Source organism: Brassica oleracea, chromosome C9, assembly GCF_000695525.1.
Source record: "Brassica oleracea var. oleracea cultivar TO1000 chromosome C9, BOL, whole genome shotgun sequence".
NCBI lineage: Eukaryota > Viridiplantae > Streptophyta > Magnoliopsida > Brassicales > Brassicaceae > Brassica > Brassica oleracea.
Genome location: NC_027756.1, coordinates 30130316 through 30148572, shown reverse-complemented (window position 1 = coordinate 30148572; position 18257 = coordinate 30130316). Strand labels below are relative to the sequence as shown.

The 18257-nt window shown below is 41.2% G+C and overlaps 3 protein-coding genes across 3 annotated transcripts; all 3 read left to right on the top strand.

The window, feature by feature from the left end:
* Nucleotides 1-1128: 1128 nt before the first annotated feature.
* Nucleotides 1129-4880, top strand: LOC106313069 (nucleobase-ascorbate transporter 5). The gene is made up of 14 exons (XM_013750797.1): nucleotides 1129-1389; nucleotides 1592-1702; nucleotides 2120-2217; nucleotides 2295-2471; nucleotides 2573-2673; nucleotides 2759-2834; nucleotides 2923-2982; nucleotides 3058-3242; nucleotides 3336-3432; nucleotides 3554-3640; nucleotides 3734-3792; nucleotides 3882-3973; nucleotides 4060-4137; nucleotides 4252-4880. The coding sequence occupies exons 2-14, from the start codon at nucleotides 1603-1605 to the stop codon at nucleotides 4629-4631; spliced, it is 1590 nt and encodes a 529-aa protein (XP_013606251.1). The 5' UTR covers nucleotides 1129-1389; nucleotides 1592-1602; the 3' UTR covers nucleotides 4632-4880.
* A 5015-nt stretch (nucleotides 4881-9895) lies between these two features.
* On the top strand, nucleotides 9896-13175 carry LOC106314765. Its single transcript, XM_013752593.1, has 5 exons — nucleotides 9896-10706; nucleotides 10760-10970; nucleotides 11184-12081; nucleotides 12244-12363; nucleotides 12474-13175. Exons 1-5 carry the CDS (start codon nucleotides 9896-9898, stop codon nucleotides 13173-13175), a joined length of 2742 nt encoding a protein of 913 aa, XP_013608047.1.
* Nucleotides 13176-15212: 2037 nt separating this feature from the next.
* On the top strand, nucleotides 15213-17295 carry LOC106314764. Its single transcript, XM_013752592.1, has 6 exons — nucleotides 15213-15452; nucleotides 15899-16174; nucleotides 16296-16494; nucleotides 16594-16760; nucleotides 16812-17051; nucleotides 17167-17295. The coding sequence occupies exons 1-6, from the start codon at nucleotides 15213-15215 to the stop codon at nucleotides 17293-17295; spliced, it is 1251 nt and encodes a 416-aa protein (XP_013608046.1).
* The last annotated feature ends 962 nt before the right edge of the window (nucleotides 17296-18257 follow it).

Below are 18257 nucleotides of genomic sequence, written 5' to 3'. Positions count from 1 at the left end.
AATTAAATTATATTTATTCGGAGTGCTATGTCCGGGTCCATGGACTTCGGGGTGGCATCCCATACCTCACTGAGCGATTCCCCTGTCGCTCACCCCTCACTCTTCCCCTTTTCAGGTGAGACAAACAAGTATGTGATATTTGGACGGACTTGGTGCTATTGGACTTTTCTTTCGGATTTTATTTGGGCATGGGTGAGAGTTGTCGGGTTTATGGGCTTTTATATTACAGGATATTGTTGGTGGCCCGTCGTCCTTAGTGTCAGGGAGACGGGTATCACATTGTTGTATGATGACGCGTCGGGGGTGACACGCTGTCCTCCATATAGGAGGTGACGGGTGTCACACAACATTGAGTAACAGCTTGTGGGTTCCATTTTAGAATCCTATCCCATGTAGCTAGGCGATCATGCATAGCCAGCCATGTCATAAATGCAAAATTTGGAATCCGGCCTGAGAACCATACCCCTTTTGCCGAGAAATACGAGGAAAATGAGGTCGAGTGAAAGTCCATGTCTGTTTTTAATTAAAACCAGGGCAAAAACCACTTGCCTCTATTTTGCACAGTCAAACATCATCATCAAGAGTGAGACCTCTACTCCGTAATTTTTAAATCTCTTCAATCTGAACAAGAGTAGCCACTCTAGTTTAGGATTTTAATTTAAACTATTAAAAAAGGTATAAGTATAATTATAAGTTATAACTAATACATTTACATATATATTTATATTCTAAATATCTTCGGATACTTATTCAGGTTACAGATTGTCGGGTTCGAGGCCGGTTTTTTGGATAAGCAATTTATAACCCATTCAATTATTTATAATGTACCCAATCAGGTTTGGAACACTGATTTTTGGGTCGTTTTCCAATAATGTTAAATCAAATCGTCAACCGTTGTCGTGTTAAATCATCTAAATCTAACTGCCACGTAAAAGTTCGCTGAGCCCATCAGACTTAAATGTAGACGTGCTTAAACAGACATAAATGAGCAAGTTGTTATATGGGTCCGAGTTATATGGGCCCAGATTTAACAGGCCTAAGTACCAATACTAACATTTTTGCTTTATATCTTCTTTTGGTTTTAGTGACGCTGTTGTATATAAGAGCAGTTGGTGCTGCAGCGTTGCCACATGTGTCATTCGTTCATTCATTTGTCAAAAATTCTAATGACATTAATTAATTAAAGAGTGAGACAGGTAGGCGGTTGTTTTCGTGCTTACATCAGTCGGTGCACAAGTAACGGAGATAAAAGGAAACGAAAACCGGAGACTGAGCAAAGCACACCTGTCTCTCTCTCTTCACTCCTTCTTCCTCAAGCTTCTTCTTCTTTGCTCTCTCTCTCTCGTCTTTCTTCACTTCCTCATCAAGAAACCCCTTTGCAGCAATTACGTAAAATCTCTCTCTCTCTCTCTCTCTCTCTCCCTCCTCTCTTCAAACAGTGTCCCTTAGTTAGCTCAAAACGACTTCTTTTTCCTGGATTCTTGTTTTCGGTTTCGCCTTAACCACAAACGTCGTGGCTTTTGCTGCTTCTGCGATTTGGTTTCCAGGTTATGTGAAAGTTTTGTTTTGTATTTTTTTAATTTTGTTGCAGAGCTTAAGAATATGTCAGCTCCGGCACCAAAAGCGTCTGAGCCACAACCACATCCTCCAAAAGAACAGCTTCCAGATATCTCTTATTGCATCACTAGCCCTCCTCCATGGCGTGAGTTTTGTTTATCTTTGCATCTCCTATATTGTTTCTTCTTCAGAACTTCTCCGTATATCCGTAGGAGACTTTGTGATTGATTAGATTCTTCTGTTTTCTTTTCTGAAAGTGGCTCTGCTTTTTTTTTTTTTTTTAACTTTTTGTTGCAAAATGAGGGATTAGATTCTTTATTTTTTTCTTCTTTAAGAATTGTTCTTATTACCTTTAGAATCTTCTAGCTGTTTTAAGGATCATCTTTTGTTAACATAGGAGAATAAAAAACTTAATGACCCCTTTTTAACGGATCTAATTTTAATGATATGTTTCTGATTTGTTAAATGTTTTTTTTTTAGTAGTTCTTGTCTGAAAATGAGGTTCTAAGCTTTTATTGTTTGGTATTAGTGAGATTGAGAGTTTGTTCTTTTATCTTTTTAGCTGAGGCTATTCTGCTTGGGTTTCAACACTATCTTGTAATGCTTGGAACTACCGTTCTGATTCCATCGGCTCTTGTTCCACAAATGGGAGGTAGAAATGTAAGTCTCTTTTTTTCTTGAAAACAACAGTTGCGGAGATTATCCTCTTCTTATTGCTCTGTGTATGATTCTTGCAGGAAGAGAAGGCGAAGCTGATTCAGACAATACTCTTTGTAGCTGGAATAAACACGCTGCTCCAAACAGTGTTTGGAACTAGATTGCCTGCTGTTATTGGAGCATCTTATACATTTGTGCCAGTTACAATCTCAATCATGCTTTCCGGGAGATTCAACGACGTTGCTGATCCAGTTGATGTTCGTAGCTTCACACTTGTTCTCTATTCTATTGTGTGTGTTTTTTTTCTATCAGCTCGATTATTAGTTTGTTCTAATATACCTTTTTAATGAATTATCAGCGCTTTACGAGGATCATTCGAGCAACACAAGGTGCTCTAATTGTTGCGTCAACTTTTCAGATTATACTTGGCTTCAGTGGCCTTTGGCGTAATGTTGTAAGGTCAGTTTTTAAGCTTACGTTGGACTCAAAATCTTGTTTCACTGTGTCTGTCAAGGATATGTTATCGAGTTTCTGTTAAGTCCAGGTTCCTAAGTCCTCTTTCCGCTGCTCCTCTGGTTGGACTAGTTGGTTTTGGCCTGTACGAGTTAGGCTTTCCCGGTGTAAGTCATCTTTTTCTGTAAAATGGAACCACAATATATTAATATTAAAAAATTATCTGAAAATATTTATTTTGTTATTTCCGGCCAGGTTGCTAAGTGTATCGAGATTGGACTGCCGGGGCTTATCATTCTTATACTTATATCACATGTAATCGTAGTTACCGAATCATAACTTGTAGCAATTTCATCTGTTTTTACATTGTCTCGGTCATACTTTTTGCAGTACATGCCACATGTTATGAAGGGAGGAAAACATGTGTTCGCTCGCTATGCAGTCATATTTACTGTGGCGATAGTTTGGCTTTATGCTTTCTTTCTTACAATTGGTGGTGCCTATAATGGTGACAAAACAGATACTCAAAGAAGCTGCCGAACTGATCGTGCTGGGCTTATTGGTGCTGCTCCATGGTAATAATACCGAACATGGCTTGGGTACTGTAGTTCTTTAATGACTGATGCTCAAGTATGGCTTACCAATTTATTTTTTACCTCACCGTGTAGGATAAGAGTTCCATGGCCGTTCCAATGGGGATCACCATTATTTGATGCCGGTGAAGCCTTTGCCATGATGATGGCTTCTTTTGTTGCTCTTGTTGAGGTTTGTTTCACTCCATCACAACACAATTCTCACATATTTAACATTGAATTTTTCTTGCTCTTTGTTTTAATCTTGCCTTGTTGTCCTTGGTTTAATTTGTTTATCAACGGGAAAAAAACAGTCAACAGGCGCTTTTATTGCCGTCTCAAGATATGCTAGTGCCACAATGCCGCCACCTTCTGTTATCAGCCGCGGTGTTGGTTGGCAGGTAAAATTCTCACTTCATAAGCTTTCTCAGGGCAAGCAAAGCAAGTGGTCTCTAACGTTTTTGTGTCTCAACTATGTTAAACTATTGGTTTAGGGAGTAGCAATTTTGATCTCAGGGTTGTTTGGAACTGGCATAGGCTCTTCAGTTTCTGTGTAAGACCTCAGTACCTTTCTCCAATTACCTAAGACATTCATGAGTTGACTTTAAATGGTGTCTGTGTTTGTTTTCAAATGTGTGGCAGCGAGAATGCTGGTCTTCTAGCACTTACAAAAGTCGGTAGCAGAAGAGTTGTCCAAATATCTGCAGGATTTATGATATTCTTCTCAATTCTTGGTAAGCTTGTCTTTTTTTTAATAAAATCTATCAATAATTGAACTAGTAACTAATTTGCTTTTCATATATATATTCATCTAATCCAGGGAAGTTTGGGGCAGTGTTTGCATCAATACCTGCTCCTATAGTTGCGGCCTTGTTCTGTCTTTTCTTCGCGTATGTAGGTAAGTATTGTTTATAAGCAGCAGAATTAAACGATATAATAGGGTGAGCAAATCCGTGTTACCTTACGGTTGTTGCTATATCTCATGCTTAAACACAAAAACACGGTTGGTCAGGTGCTGGAGGACTAAGTTTGCTGCAGTACTGCAACCTTAATAGCTTCAGGACGTTGTTCATTTTGGGCTTCTCAATCTTCCTAGGCTTATCTATTCCACAGTATTTCAACGAGCACACAGCCATTAAAGGCTATGGTCCAATTCATACAGGAGCAAGATGGTTCAATGACATGGTCAATGTACCCTTCTCATCCAAGGCCTTTGTGGGAGGATGTGTGGCTTACTTTTTGGACACGACACTGCACAAGAAAGATGGTTCGATCAGGAAAGACCGAGGTAAACATTGGTGGGACAGATTCTGGACTTTCAAGGGTGACCCAAGAACCGAAGAGTTCTATGCTCTTCCTTTTAATCTCCACAAATACTTCCCTCCTGCCTGAAAAATCCTTACAAACCTTTCTGTTGGATTTATGTGCAAATTCGGTGAGCAGACCAGCAAACAACTATATACAATAACCCACAGTGTTGGCAAACATTACTGTGATGCTGGTTTCTATGTTTAGATGTTTTGTATTAGGATGATGCTGGTTTTGTCAAATCTAGAACTTTGAGTTTGGATGCATACTGTTGCTATTAACAATCCGCATATCTTTCCCAAAATTGTCTTTCAGAGGTAATTAATTTTTTGATATCACTTGCCAAAAATAATGTTATTGTGTTGTTTTACTGTTTGAGCGTATATAATTATAAAATATAATTAGGTGACTGGCTTGCACCCAGTGTTTTTAAAATCGGACCGGAAACTGAACCGGAAATATTTTGAGTCACGGTTCAATATGGTTCGACCGGGTCAAATCTGGTTCAATAATATGGTTTAATATTTTTTTAGTATGTAAATATAAAAGTAATATTAGTAAACATGATACATAGTTAAAATATAAATCAATTTTGAACATAAAATAGTAGAAATATAAATTAGTTTCTTGTTTATATGGATGGTTTATAGATTTTCGATAGTTTAAGTGGTTTTTATTGGTTTAATAACTTTGAAATATAATCCGGCTATGTGGCCGGTTCATGGTCTAACCAATTACTAGACCAACCCGGTTATATAACCGGTTCAAGGTCGAACCCGGTCCAACCATCGGGTCGGTCCGGTTTTAAAAACACTGCTTGCACCCTATGAAATATGGAAAGAGTAATAGTGCTTAGTTTTATATTTTTTCGTTGCTCAAGCTTTTGCTTATAGATCATTTTTCCCGCACACCGAAATCCACTATATCGATTTGCCCTTTTGGGGTCGTTTAGTATATATTTATAATTTAAAAAATAAAAAGATAATAGTGTTTATTTTTACATATTTTATATTATCACTAAGTGAAATTATGTTGTATTGTAGGTTGTAATTGTATATTTTAGGTGAAATATTATATTTATGTATTTTTGTTAAAAACAGTGACATATTTAAAGAATATATTATAAAAAGTTGAAGTAATAAAAATTAAGAAGTATTCTCGATTAAAAAAACAAAATCCAATAGAAACCTTCAAAAAAAATTAAAATGTAAGCAATTGTAAGGAATAAAATAATTTGATAGATTTATAAAATTTTTCTAAATTTGATTGAACCTAAAACCAAAGGACTATAATGTCAACCTTATATACCATAATATATTCATTGGATAAAATTTAATTCATTAACATGCAAAAACGTTTTATGAAAATAACTTGATATGACATTAATGTGTTCTTTATCTCATGTATTGCAGAAGAACAAAGGACGAATATCATCATCGACATTTTTTGTAGGCATTACTTTTTTGTTGCGGTATTTACAACTTAGGTATTGCCATCCATGTTCAGCATCTATACTTTCATAAATGAAAATATGTTAAAACTCTACATAGGACTGATAACAAAGGAAATTAAATCATGTTGCAAGGATAAGAAAATGGAAGGTTTAGTTTATATAGCTCAGTATTCCCAATGATCTCTGTTATGGTTAGCCTCTCATTAAGAACATAAAATCTGGCACGAACAGATGTAACAGTACCAACAGACCATTGGGTAATCTGTAAGAGCAAGAGAATCATTTTAGTATAAAAAAGAGCTAGGGAGACTGTAAAATGAATTAATACATAGAATCAAAACGAGTACTAGAGGAGTGCCTTGCTTTGAACTGGTCAATCTATTCCAGTGTTGGTTTTCGGAAAAAATGGGTTGAATTCCATCAGCTAGATGTCGAGTAATCACCTACAGTGTTTTGATTTTATTAACATGTTCTAAAATTAGTACATGATATATGGTATATAAATTGATCACCAACCAAATCCTCCTATCAACGAAACCATTTCGATGGTGTTTCCCAATTTTTTGTTATAAATTCTCCACAAGCGAATAATCATAATTTCAATACGCCATGTATCTTTACATGGTTTTAAGTCTTTGACATAAGAAATTCGTTTTTGGTGGTTGATTCATTGCCATTGGTTTTTTAAAAGAACTTCTATGTTCACAAACCAATAGGATTTCATTATTTCAAATTCGATATCTTTTAAAAAAACAAACAAAATATTGTCAAATTATATTATGTTTTTAACATAAAAAAGTAAAAAAAATAGTAGTTATAGAAAAAAAATTAAAAAAAAAATATTTTTAACGTCGTCAGCAAAACACTAAACCCTAAATCCTAATCTCTAAACCCTAAATCCTAAACCCTAAACCCCTAGGTAAACCCTAAACCCTTGGGTAAACCCTAAACCCTTGGATAAATCCTAAACTCTAAATAAAAAACACTAAACACTAAAACCCTAAACCCTAAATCTTAAATCTTAAACCCTAAACCCTTGAGTGTTTTAGTGTTTAGTGATTTTGATTTAGAGTTTAGGATTTATCCAAGGGTTTAGGGTTTACCCAAGGGTTTAGGGTTTATGATTTAGGGTTTAGAGATTAGGATTTAGGGTTTAGTGTTTTGCTGACGACGTTAAAATTTTTTTTTTTGTAATTACTACTATTTTTTTTTACCTTTTAATTTTAAAAACATAATATAATTTGACAATTTTTTGTTTTTTTTTTAAAAGATATTAAATATGAAATAACACGATCCTATTGGTTGGTGAACCTAGAGGTTGCACCCAAGAATAAGTTTTTATAAAATGTTAGCAAAATAGAAATATGTTTGTATTGTAAGAACTTGGAGGTCTCCTTTATATAAACTCTACCTTACACGTTTGAGAGTTATTAGCATAATATTTATTTGCCTTATACTAAAACTTCGGAAGATATGTACATTGACATCACCAAACAATTTAGAGGGAAAGCAGTAAAGCTTAATTGCTATAATTGGTCTTGCACTAATTGCATATATGAACTATGGCAAGCAATATATCACAAAAAGTTACTATAACATTTAATGAATTAACTAATCAAGAACATTTAGAAAAATTACTTTTATTACAGTATCATTTGTATATTCGAGTATACTAATTTTTATAGTAATATTAATGTTCATTAATGACTAAGACTAATAATGAATACTATCTAAATTAAAGCTAATCACGAAACAATTTATGAAAGAAACTAAAGCTAAATTTCTATACTTAGGTTTGCAATAATTGAGTATATGAACTAACGCAACAATAAGGAAATTAAAAATTTAATGAATTAAGTAACATACAAATGTATTGGTTTCAAAACTATTTTACAAGTGTATTAGTTTAGTTACAAATTAATGACTAAGTAATAATGTATTAATTTAATTCCGATGGTATTACCGTTTGGTTCATCATCTCTTTCACTGTCATCCCCGGAGAGGGTCTGTAACGACTCTGATTTTTGGTGAGGCCTTTTTGGCTATTATTAAAAAAATTAAAGCCCAATACTCTTTTCTTATTTTGTTATTAGAAGTTTAGAAAACTTTCATCTCTTTCCTTCTTCTATACAAGAAACTCCACCCTTTCTCTTTATTCATCAAATCAAAGTATTTCTTTGCGCGTGACGAGTTGTTGAATTATCCAACGACCAGTCACTAGTGAATTTTTCCGGTGGGCTTTCCGTGTGTGCTTCCGGCGGGATTTCTTGACGAGCTTCCGGTGGGATTTCTGGACAAACTTTCAGCAGGTTTTTCTAGTAAGTTTGCCGCCTCCATATTTCTAGTTATAGGAATTTATTTTAGGAAAGTTGCTATTTTAGGAAAGTTTCTATTTCAGGAGAGGTTTCATTTTAGGAAAGTTTCCATTTTAGGAAACTTATTTCCGGAGAAGCTGAGCTCAAGTCGTTGATTCTCGTGTTGCAGTTGCCTTCAGTTGACCGCATCTTCCGTTGTTCATTTCAGCCTGTGGCTAAGGTGAGGGCTACTCCGTTAAATCCCGAGCTAGGTTAGTACTACTATTATGGAAAGTCTAGTTTCGAAACATGAACACTCTCTGTGAATCGAGTCTGTTTGAGAGTCTTGCTTGTTTGTTTATTATTATTTGCTTGTTAAATTGGAAATAGGACAATAGAGGATTCAACGGTTGTGTGGAGATTGCGGGACACAGAGACGTTTGTGTTAGCGGCGCATTGTGTGGAGATTGCGGGACACAGAGACTTTTGTGTTAGCGGCGCATTGTATGGAGATAGCGGGGCATATGGACGTCTATGCTAGCGGTGCATTGTATGAGGATTGCGGGGTACAAATACGTTTGTACTAGCGGTGCATAGGTGATTGCGGGGTACAAGGATGGCCTCTTGTACTAGCGGCGCATAGAGTTGTATATTTATATCCGTATGAGGAGAATGCGGGGTGTGTGATCTAGTTATGCACTATCAGCGCATTTGATATTTTATGTGGTGTATTAAACACCGTGTTTGTTTCATGCTAGAGCTATGCTTACATAGTCGTAGTGCTATGTACTGAGTCAGTGGTTTGCGGTTTAGCATCCCATACCTTACTGGGTGACTCCCCTGTTACTCATCCTTCTTTCTTCCCATTGCAGGTGAGCTTGCCGAGTAGTTGGATATCTGGACGGATTGGTGTCTTGGGATCATTGTATTTTATTTCGGTTTTAATTAACTTTTCGATTTAATGTATTTGGTTTTAAATTATAAACTCTTTTTATTTGAAAATTATTTGATTAAAAGGTTTGATATTTTATTTGGTTTTATAAATCGATTTAATTTGATATTTTTTGGTTAGTAGCACGCCGTTCTCGAGAGAGGAAGAGACGACGAATGTTACAATATGTCGCAGGGACCATTTCAAGGTCTTGCGCTAGTGGATCTATACAGTGAAATCAAATGAATAAAATGAGCTCTTCTCCTCAAGATGTACATTATTCGCGGCGACGTACTGGTTAGAGCATCATCCGGAATCTCCACTGTATGCAGCCCGTCCTTCGTTGAAATCTGCACATCGTACTTCTTCAAACTTTTATTATCTTGTGCAACCGATACCCAACTCTGACTGTTCTTCATATCTGTTACCAAATCTCATTTTGCCATCTTCGAATCTACCTCCCGAGCCTCCCTTAACTCCGCAGTCTTCTCTGGAGAGTCAGGAGAATCCGGCGGCGCAGTCGAATCCATTTCCGTAACCCTAGTCGCCAGTCCCTTCAAAATCGCCTGAGAGCCCAAAACGGTGCGTTTTAGTTTTTGTTCCGCCGCTATGGGAGGACTTCGTGGTGGGAAAGTTTCTCGATCTGGCTCCTCACATTGCGAAAGTCCAAATGGTTGTGAATAAAATTTGGAAGTATGGGGATTCGACTACAAAGGTTGAGGCATACGATGTGAATGCCACAACGATGAGATTCAGAGTCTCTAATTTGAAATCGAGAGAAAAGATCCTAAGGAGAGGGATGTGGAACATTTTCGGAGTTCCAATGGTGGTAACTAAATGGACACCAAGAACGGAGGAAGAGAAACAGGAGGAGCAGGCGATTCCGATGTGGGTTCATCTGAAAGGAGTTCCGTTGCATATGTTTTCGTGGGAAGGTCTGAGCTTCATTACAAGTGCAGTGGGGTTTCCTGTGAAGCTTCATCCAGAGACATTAGCTTGTACAACCTTCGAAGTGGCTAAAGTCTTTGTCAATGTGGATGTCTCTAAAGTGCTACCTAAGGAGATCAAATTCTCACAGAATGGTAAGGAGTTCATGGTGGATTTCCACTTCCCGTGGTTACCATCTCGTTGTAGTTGCTGTGACAAGTGGGGTCATGGTGAAAGTGTCTGCGTAATGAAAGGGAAGGCCAAAGAGAGATCCTCTCCTAGAGCAAAGCAGGACAAGGAGGTATTAAGTGTAGTTAACAAAGATATAATGGAGGTCGATGGTTTTGTTGAGATAAATGAGGAGATTGTGTTGGATAATTTGGATAAAGAAGCTGAAACTATAAGGGAAGAGGATACAGTGGAGACTACTAAAAAGATGGATTCAGAAAATGAAACTACTGATCATGAAGGGAGAGAGGTTTTGAACGAAGGAAGTAACTGGCTAACGGTCTCTCCAGCTAAAGTTGGGCGGTCTCCAGTGCGTTCTGCTCAAAGTCAGACAGAGGACACCCTTATATCAGCATCGAAATTTTCTGTGTTGTCGAAGATGAAGAGGAAGGCGAGATATTAGGAGAAACACAACATAGTGTGGAAGTGATAGAAAAGGAAGCTAGTGATCAGATGGCTACGACAGAAGGAGTAGAAAAGTCGGTCACAAAGGATAAATGCAATGTGACTAATTACAAAGGGCCAAAGAAAGATTCAAAAGAGAAGAAAGCTAAGCTGCAGGATGCAAATCAGGCAGCTATGAGCACAAGGTCTTCTCGCAGAAATCTTTAAATGTCAAGTTTCTTTTGGAATGTGCGTGGATTTAACAAACGTTTGAAACATTCCGTGGTAAAAGAGTGGTTACGAAGTCAAGAGTTGCAGTTTGGGTGTATATTGGAGACGAGGGTGAAAGAAAAGAAGGCATAGAAAATATTGGAGTCAGTTTTTAGTGGTTGGTCGTCTATGACGAATTATGAATACAGTCAAGGAGGTCGAATATGGTTGGTATGGAAGGATTCAGTGCGTATGACGCCGGTCTATAAAACGGACCAGCTAATTACGTGTTCAGTTGCATTTCAAGATGAAGAAGAGTTCTTCTGCACTTTTGTATATGCGAGTAATCAGAGAGAAGAGAGAAAGGTGCTGTGGGAAGACTTATGCCGTCATCACAACTCTCCTCTCTTTCAACAAAAGGCATGGTTGATAATGGGAGACTTTAACGAAATACTAGAAGGTGAAGAGCACTCGGAGTTCTCAAGTTTAGCGAGAGCACCTAATGGCATGAGGGACTTTCAAAAGACGGTTCTCCATTGTCACCTCACGGATATGGGTTATAAAGGTCCACTTTTTACTTGGTGCAACAAAAGAGAGGAAGGGCTGATCTGCAAAAAGTTGGATAGGGTATTGATGAATGATGAAGCGCTAATAAAATTCACCAATACTTATTCAGTATTTGAGCCGGGGGATTGTTCTGACCACATGAGATGCAAGATCCAACTGCTTCAACCAGAGGAGAAAATAAGGAGGCCGTTTAAGTATATTAATGCTATAGGAAAGCTACCAAACTTTCTACCTATGGTGAAAGAGTATTGGGACTCTACTGCGATACTATTTCACTCCACCTCAACCATGTTTCGCTTCTCCAAAAAGCTTAAAAACCTGAAGCCGTTGATTCGAGAATTGGGAAGAGACAAGCTTGGGAACCTTACTAAAAGAGCTCATGAAGCACATGCTCTTCTTTGTGAAAAGCAGAAGTTAACTCTCATCAGCCCGACTACGGTAGCAATCCAGGAGGAAGCCGAGGCTTATGATAAGTGGTTACACGTCACAGGGCTGGGAAAAGAATTTCTACAGCAGAGAGCTAAGCTTCACTGGCTGGAAGTGGGTGATCATAACAATAAAACCATTCAAAGCTCTATCAGAACAAGGCAAGCGCAAAACTCTATTCGAGAAATCAGATGTTTAGATGGAAGAGTTGCTAAGAAGCATGAAGACATCAAAGCATAAGCTGAGGGTTTTTTTTTTTCTGATCTTCTAAATAAGATTCCAGCAAGTTATCAAGGAGCTCTGGTGGAAGAGCTAAAGGATCTGCTGGACTTTGAGTGTTCTTCTGTGGACTGTCAGGCATTGGAAGCTGAAGTTACAGAAGAGGAGATAATGAAGGTACTGTTTTCAATGCCATCAAATAAGTCGCCGGGACTGATGGATACCCCTGTGAATTCTTTAAAACAGCTTGGCCAGTGTTAGCGCATGACTTTACTATAGCGGTTCAGTCGGTTTTCAAGTTCGGTTTCCTTCCTAAAGGTATAAACTCGACCATCCTCGATCTTATCCCGAAGAAGGCTGATTCCATGGAGATGAGAGAATACCGCCCTATCTCTTGCTGCAACGTTCTGTATAAGGTGGTCTCAAAAATCCTCGCGAACCGTCTGAAGCAAATCTTGCCAAGGATAATATCTGAGAACCAGTCAGCATTTGTAAAAGGTCGTATGCTAATGGAAAATGTTATTTTGGCGTCTGAATTGGTTAAAGACTACCACAAAGAATCGATCTCCCCAAGATGTGTGATGACGATAGATATTTCAAAGGCTTTCGACTCGGTTCAGTGGTCCTTTTTAGTGAACAGTTTGAAGGCTTTGGGATTTCCAGAGAAGTTCATCCATTGGATAAAACTGTGCATCACAACCCCTTCGTTCTCGGTCCAAGTTAATGGTGATCTAGCGGGTTACTTTCAAAGCGCAAGAGGTTTGAGACAGGGCTGCTCTCTCTCTCCCTATCTATTTGTTATGTGTATGAATGTGCTGACCCTGAAGATAGATCAAGCCGCGCAGGAGAAGAAGTTCCGGCTTCACCCAAGGTGTCAAGCTCTGTCTCTGACTTATCTCTTCTTTGCAGATGACTTAATGGTTTTTGTTGAGGGCTCAAAAGAATCAATTGAAGGGGCGCTCACGGTCTTTGATGAGTTTGAAGTATAGTCATAGCTTAGTATTAGTTTGGAGAAATCTACTGTCTATATGGCTGGAGTTTCGGAGATTGGGAAGAGTAGAATCTAAACAAATTTTCCACTTGCTGTGGGTGACTTACCCGTTCGCTACCTCGGCCTGTCGCTGATGACACAAGCAATGCGGAAACAAGATTACATGCCGCTTATAGAGAAGATCCGAGGTCGTATTACTAGCTGGAAAAGCCAGTTTCTCTCCTATGCTGGGAGGCTGCAGCTGATCAAATCCATACTGATGAGCATGGCAAATTTCTGGTCTACAGTGTTCAGACTCCCGAGCAAGTGTCTTAAAGAAATAGAGCAGATGTGTTCGGCATTTCTCTGGTCAGGCCCGGAGTTAAATACTACGAGAGCTAAGGTGGCTTGGAAAGATATTTTCAAACCTCATAGTGAAGAGGGTTTTGGAGTTCGAGCGCTAAAAGAAATGAATCAGGTCTACGGGCTCAAACTTATTTGGAGGATGTTAACTGGAAAATCACTCTAGGGAAGTGGATTAAAGCATACATGCTTAAAAGGAGAAGCTTCTGGGAGATTAATGTTAAGACTCAAGTAGGATCTTGGATGTGGAAGAAGATGTTGAAACTTAAAGATGTCGCGAAAACATTTCATATGAAAGTGGTGGGAAATGGGCGCCATAGCTCTTTCTGGTTTGATAGGTGGTCTGATTTGGGTTCACTGTCGGAGCTTCTAGGTGACAGAGGTCCAATTGACTTGGGTATAAGAAAGGAGGCAACGGTGGAGGAAGATATTCTTAAACCGAGAAGAAGAAGACATCGTTTGGATCGGTTGAATGATATTGAAAGGGCTCTGAATTCTATTGCAGCAGAGCAGAGTAGTACAGGGGATGATCTCGATATGTGGAGGGGAAACAAAGGTTTCAAACCATTATTCTCTACACAGGAAACATGGCTGATGCTGAGAGAGACTAAGGCGCAATGTGGGTGGGCAAAGGTGGTTTGGTTCTCGCAAGCAACTCCTAAGTTTTCCTTTATGGCTTGGCTTGCGATGCTGGACAGAATGTCAACTATGGATCGTGTCTCACGCTGGAGTCAAGGTATAGACACAACATGTGTTCTATGCACAACTGCTGCTGAAACACGAGACCATCTCTTTTCTGAGTGTACATTCTCGTCACAGATTTGGCAATTTCTAATGGAAGGTGTTGGGGAAAAATACTCAGGTATTGAATTCTTCCAGACCTCTGGCAGGACACCGGCCTCTGGATCCCCGCTGGAAGGAACCCCGGTTCCCAGGATCCCCGCTAAAAGGAACCCCGGTTCCCCGCAATGGAGTTTTTTGGGTCCGGTCCCAGGATCACCCCCTTCCCCCGGGAAATGGAAAACTTCCGATACGGAGAACAGTCCATATTTCCGAATATGGAATAGTTTAACCTACTCCAACCGACTGAGGCCCGCCTTACGAAGACTATATAAAGGGAACTTAAACCCTAAAGCAAGAGATCGACACTTGGAGACTTAGAGATTAGAGCTGGGCGGCTAGAACTAGGGTTCTTACTCAAATTTTTGTAGTTCCAGCTCTTTGATCAAATAAAAAGTCTCTTTCCACCTTCTTCTTTATAAACATTCACGAAATCTATACAAATACCAGCCTTGTCCATTGTTTCGTAGTACTCACAAAGATCCTACACAAAAATCCCCTAACAGTTTGGAGCTAGAAGGAGGGGAGTAATCTAAACTACGTGATAATGGCGGTGGATGAGCACGATGAGCTACCCGAAGCTACCCAGAGAGAAGCCGAACTCCATTGGCAAATCGACGATCTACAAGGTCAAGTAATCGGGTTGCATCGAACTCGAGAAAAGAGCAATCCCGAGCTTTCCTCGGAGTTCTAGATCCTGAAGGAAAAGCACAACGAACACTCCAAGCAACTGGAGCACAGCGCCGAGAAGCTCAGCCAGCTCGAATCGGAGAATCTCACCCTTCGAGACAAAAACCAAGCCCTTAACGCGTCAAGCAACAAGAAGCGTCGATTCCGGACTCGGGTTTGCCCTATGTCGACTCTGGAAACACCCAACTCCGAGACAGGCGCGAACCCCCCAACTACGGCGCCGGGAGGAGACGCATCTACACGAGAAAAGGCCAAGGATGCGCAGGCCTACGATGTGGAGGACAGCGACTTGGAGCCCGAACCTGATAAGGAAACATCAGACGGAGCAGCGAGAACGAAGTCTCCTATGATCGCTCACCTTCACCAAATGTTCTCCGATAGGCTCTACGCCATGCAGTCCATGGTAGAGAGACTCCCGGGGGTAGCTCCCCTATCCGGAAGAGCAACCCCGACTCCTACGCCGATACTCTTTTCACGGATGAGATCACCTTGATCGAGATGCCCAGGAAGTTCTCTTTCCCCAGCATAAAGGCCTACGATGGCACCACTGATCTGGACGACCACATCGCCCAATACCGACAAAGGATGCTTGCCGTTGCACTCCCAAAAGGGTCACGCGAAGCTACCATGTGCAAATGTTTCAGCTCCACCTTGACCGGACCTGCTCTGCAATGGTATATCAATTTGCCCTCCAGGTCCATAGCCTCCTTCGCGGTTCTCAGCGACAAATTTGTAGAGCAATTCGCCAGCAGCAGGGACCTGGAGAAAACTTCCGACTGCCTCTGCGAAATCCTCCAGCACCGAGCGGAACCCCTGTGAGGCTACATAGCCCACTTCAATCAAGAAAAGGTGGCTATCCCCGAATGCAGTATCCCCACTTCTATCTCTGCTTTCAAGAGAGGTCTGCTCCCCGACGGAGACCTCTACAAGGAACTGACCAAATATCAGTGCAAAAATATGGAAGACGTCCTATCTCGAGCCTGGGCACAGGTCAAATGGGAGGAAGACGTCGCCAGCCGTGCCAAGGCGCAGAAAAATCTAGATCCCAAGGCGATCAGACGAGACCGAACCGAGCGAGACGAGAAACCCTCTCAAAGACCAGCTAGGGAATCGAAGCCGGGGCAGGTACCAGAACCGACCGATCGAGAAGGCAGAGGGGATGGCAGTCTCCACGTGGCCAGACATCTCTCACCTCTCCGTCTCAAGGCCGGAGCTGATCAATGTTCTGAGGCAGATGGGCCAGCAGGTCAAGTGGCCTCAGATGATGAAAGCCCCCGACTCTTTCCGGAACCCTAGCTTCTGGTGCGACTTCCACCGAGACCTTGGTCACAAAATAGAGGACTGCGTCGCGCTAAAAATCAAGTTCAACGAGCTGCTTTGGAAAGGGCACCTCAGGGAGTTCCTTTCCGAGAAGGCCAAGAGCCATCTAAGGAATGAGACAATGGGTAAGCCCACTGAAGCTGCTCCCGTCTCGCCACCGCGACAGGACCGAGTGATCCATGTCATTTCGGGCAGTTTGGAAATCAGCGGCATAAGCCATTCAGCCGCGAAGAAAAGCACCTGGAACGCCAAGCACGACCTAGAGGCAGCCAAGCCAAAACGCCTGCTCCTGGGAGCAGACGAGATAAGCTTCACGGCCAAGGAGCAGGAGAAAGTCCTCACTCCGCATCACGATGCCCTAGTTATCTCGCTCAATGTAGCGAACTGCCTGGTAAAAAGGATACTGGTAGATAATGGAAGCTCAGGCAACATCATCTTCCAGGCTGCATATAAGGACCTGGGTCTAAAGGAAGGCGCTCTAACTCGGAGGATAAACCCCCTTATAGGGTTCAGCTGGGAAGTCAAACAAACCGCTGGGGAGGTAACCCTCCCCGTATACGCCGAAGGAGTCAACATGTCAACCAAGTTCCTTGTGGTTGATTGCGATTCATCCTACAACATGATCTTAGAATGGCCTTGGATCCACGGAATGGGGGCCGTCCCCTTGACTCTTCACCAAATGGTGAAATTTCCTACACCCTGGGGCATAAAGGCGATAAGAGGGGATCAGGAATATTCCCGTTCCTGCTATCAGACCACTCTGAAGGGAAAGACCATGGTCTTTTAGAAAATTACAGAGCAAACCTCCGGCTCGTCACACCGAGGAACCGGAAGTAGAGGAAATGGACGAGGAGCCATTAACCGAAGGAGATCAGATCCGACATCTCAAGATCAGCTCCAAGCTAACCGAAGGACTGAGAAGATGACTGGAAGACTTCCTCAGGTCTAACTCCGACTGCTTCGCTTGGTCCGACACAGATATGCCTGGGATCGATCCGGAGATCATCATGCATAAGCTGTAGGTGGATCCCCTACATCAACCCGTCAGACAAAAGAGACGGAAGTTTGCCCCCTAGAGAGACGCTATCATCAACGACGAAGTCAAGAGTCAGCTCAGTGCGGGGTTCATTCGTGAGGCGCAGTACCCAGAGTGGCTAGCCAACGTCGTCCTGGTCAAGAAAAAAAAACGGGAAGTGGAGAGTCTGCATCGACTTTCACGAACCCCAACAAGTCCTGTCCAAAGGACCCCTTCCCGCTCCCTCATATCGACAAGCTAGTGGATGTCACCGCGAGGCACCAGTTGATAAGCTTCATGGACGCGTTCTCCGGCTACAATCAGATACTTATGCATCTGGAAGACCAGGAGAAAACATCCTTCATGACGTCCGGAGGGATCTACTGCTACAAGGTCATGCCCTTCGGCCTAAAAAACGCAGGATCGACCTATCAACGGCTGGTCAACATGATGTTCGCGGACCAAATCGGGAGAACCATGGAGGTCTACATCGACGACATGTTGGTCAAATCCCTGGAAGCGGAAGATCACATATCTCACCTGCAACAAGCCTTCTCCACCCTCAGGAAATATAACATGAAGCTCAACCCGGCTAAATGCTCATTTGGGGTCAGCTCTAGCAAGTTCCTCGGGTACATCGTAACCCACCGGGGCATTGAGGCCAACCCGGAGCAAATCAGGGCCATTCACTCAATCCCTTCCCTAAACAACGTCAAGGAGGTTCAAAATCTAACGGGAAGGATGGCGGCCTTGAGCAGATTCATCTCCATACTCTCCGACAAATCTCACGCCTTTTTTGGAACTCTCAAGAATCCGAAGGATTTCCAGTGGACGGGAGAATGTGAATCCGCTCTCCAAGAGCTAAAATCGTAT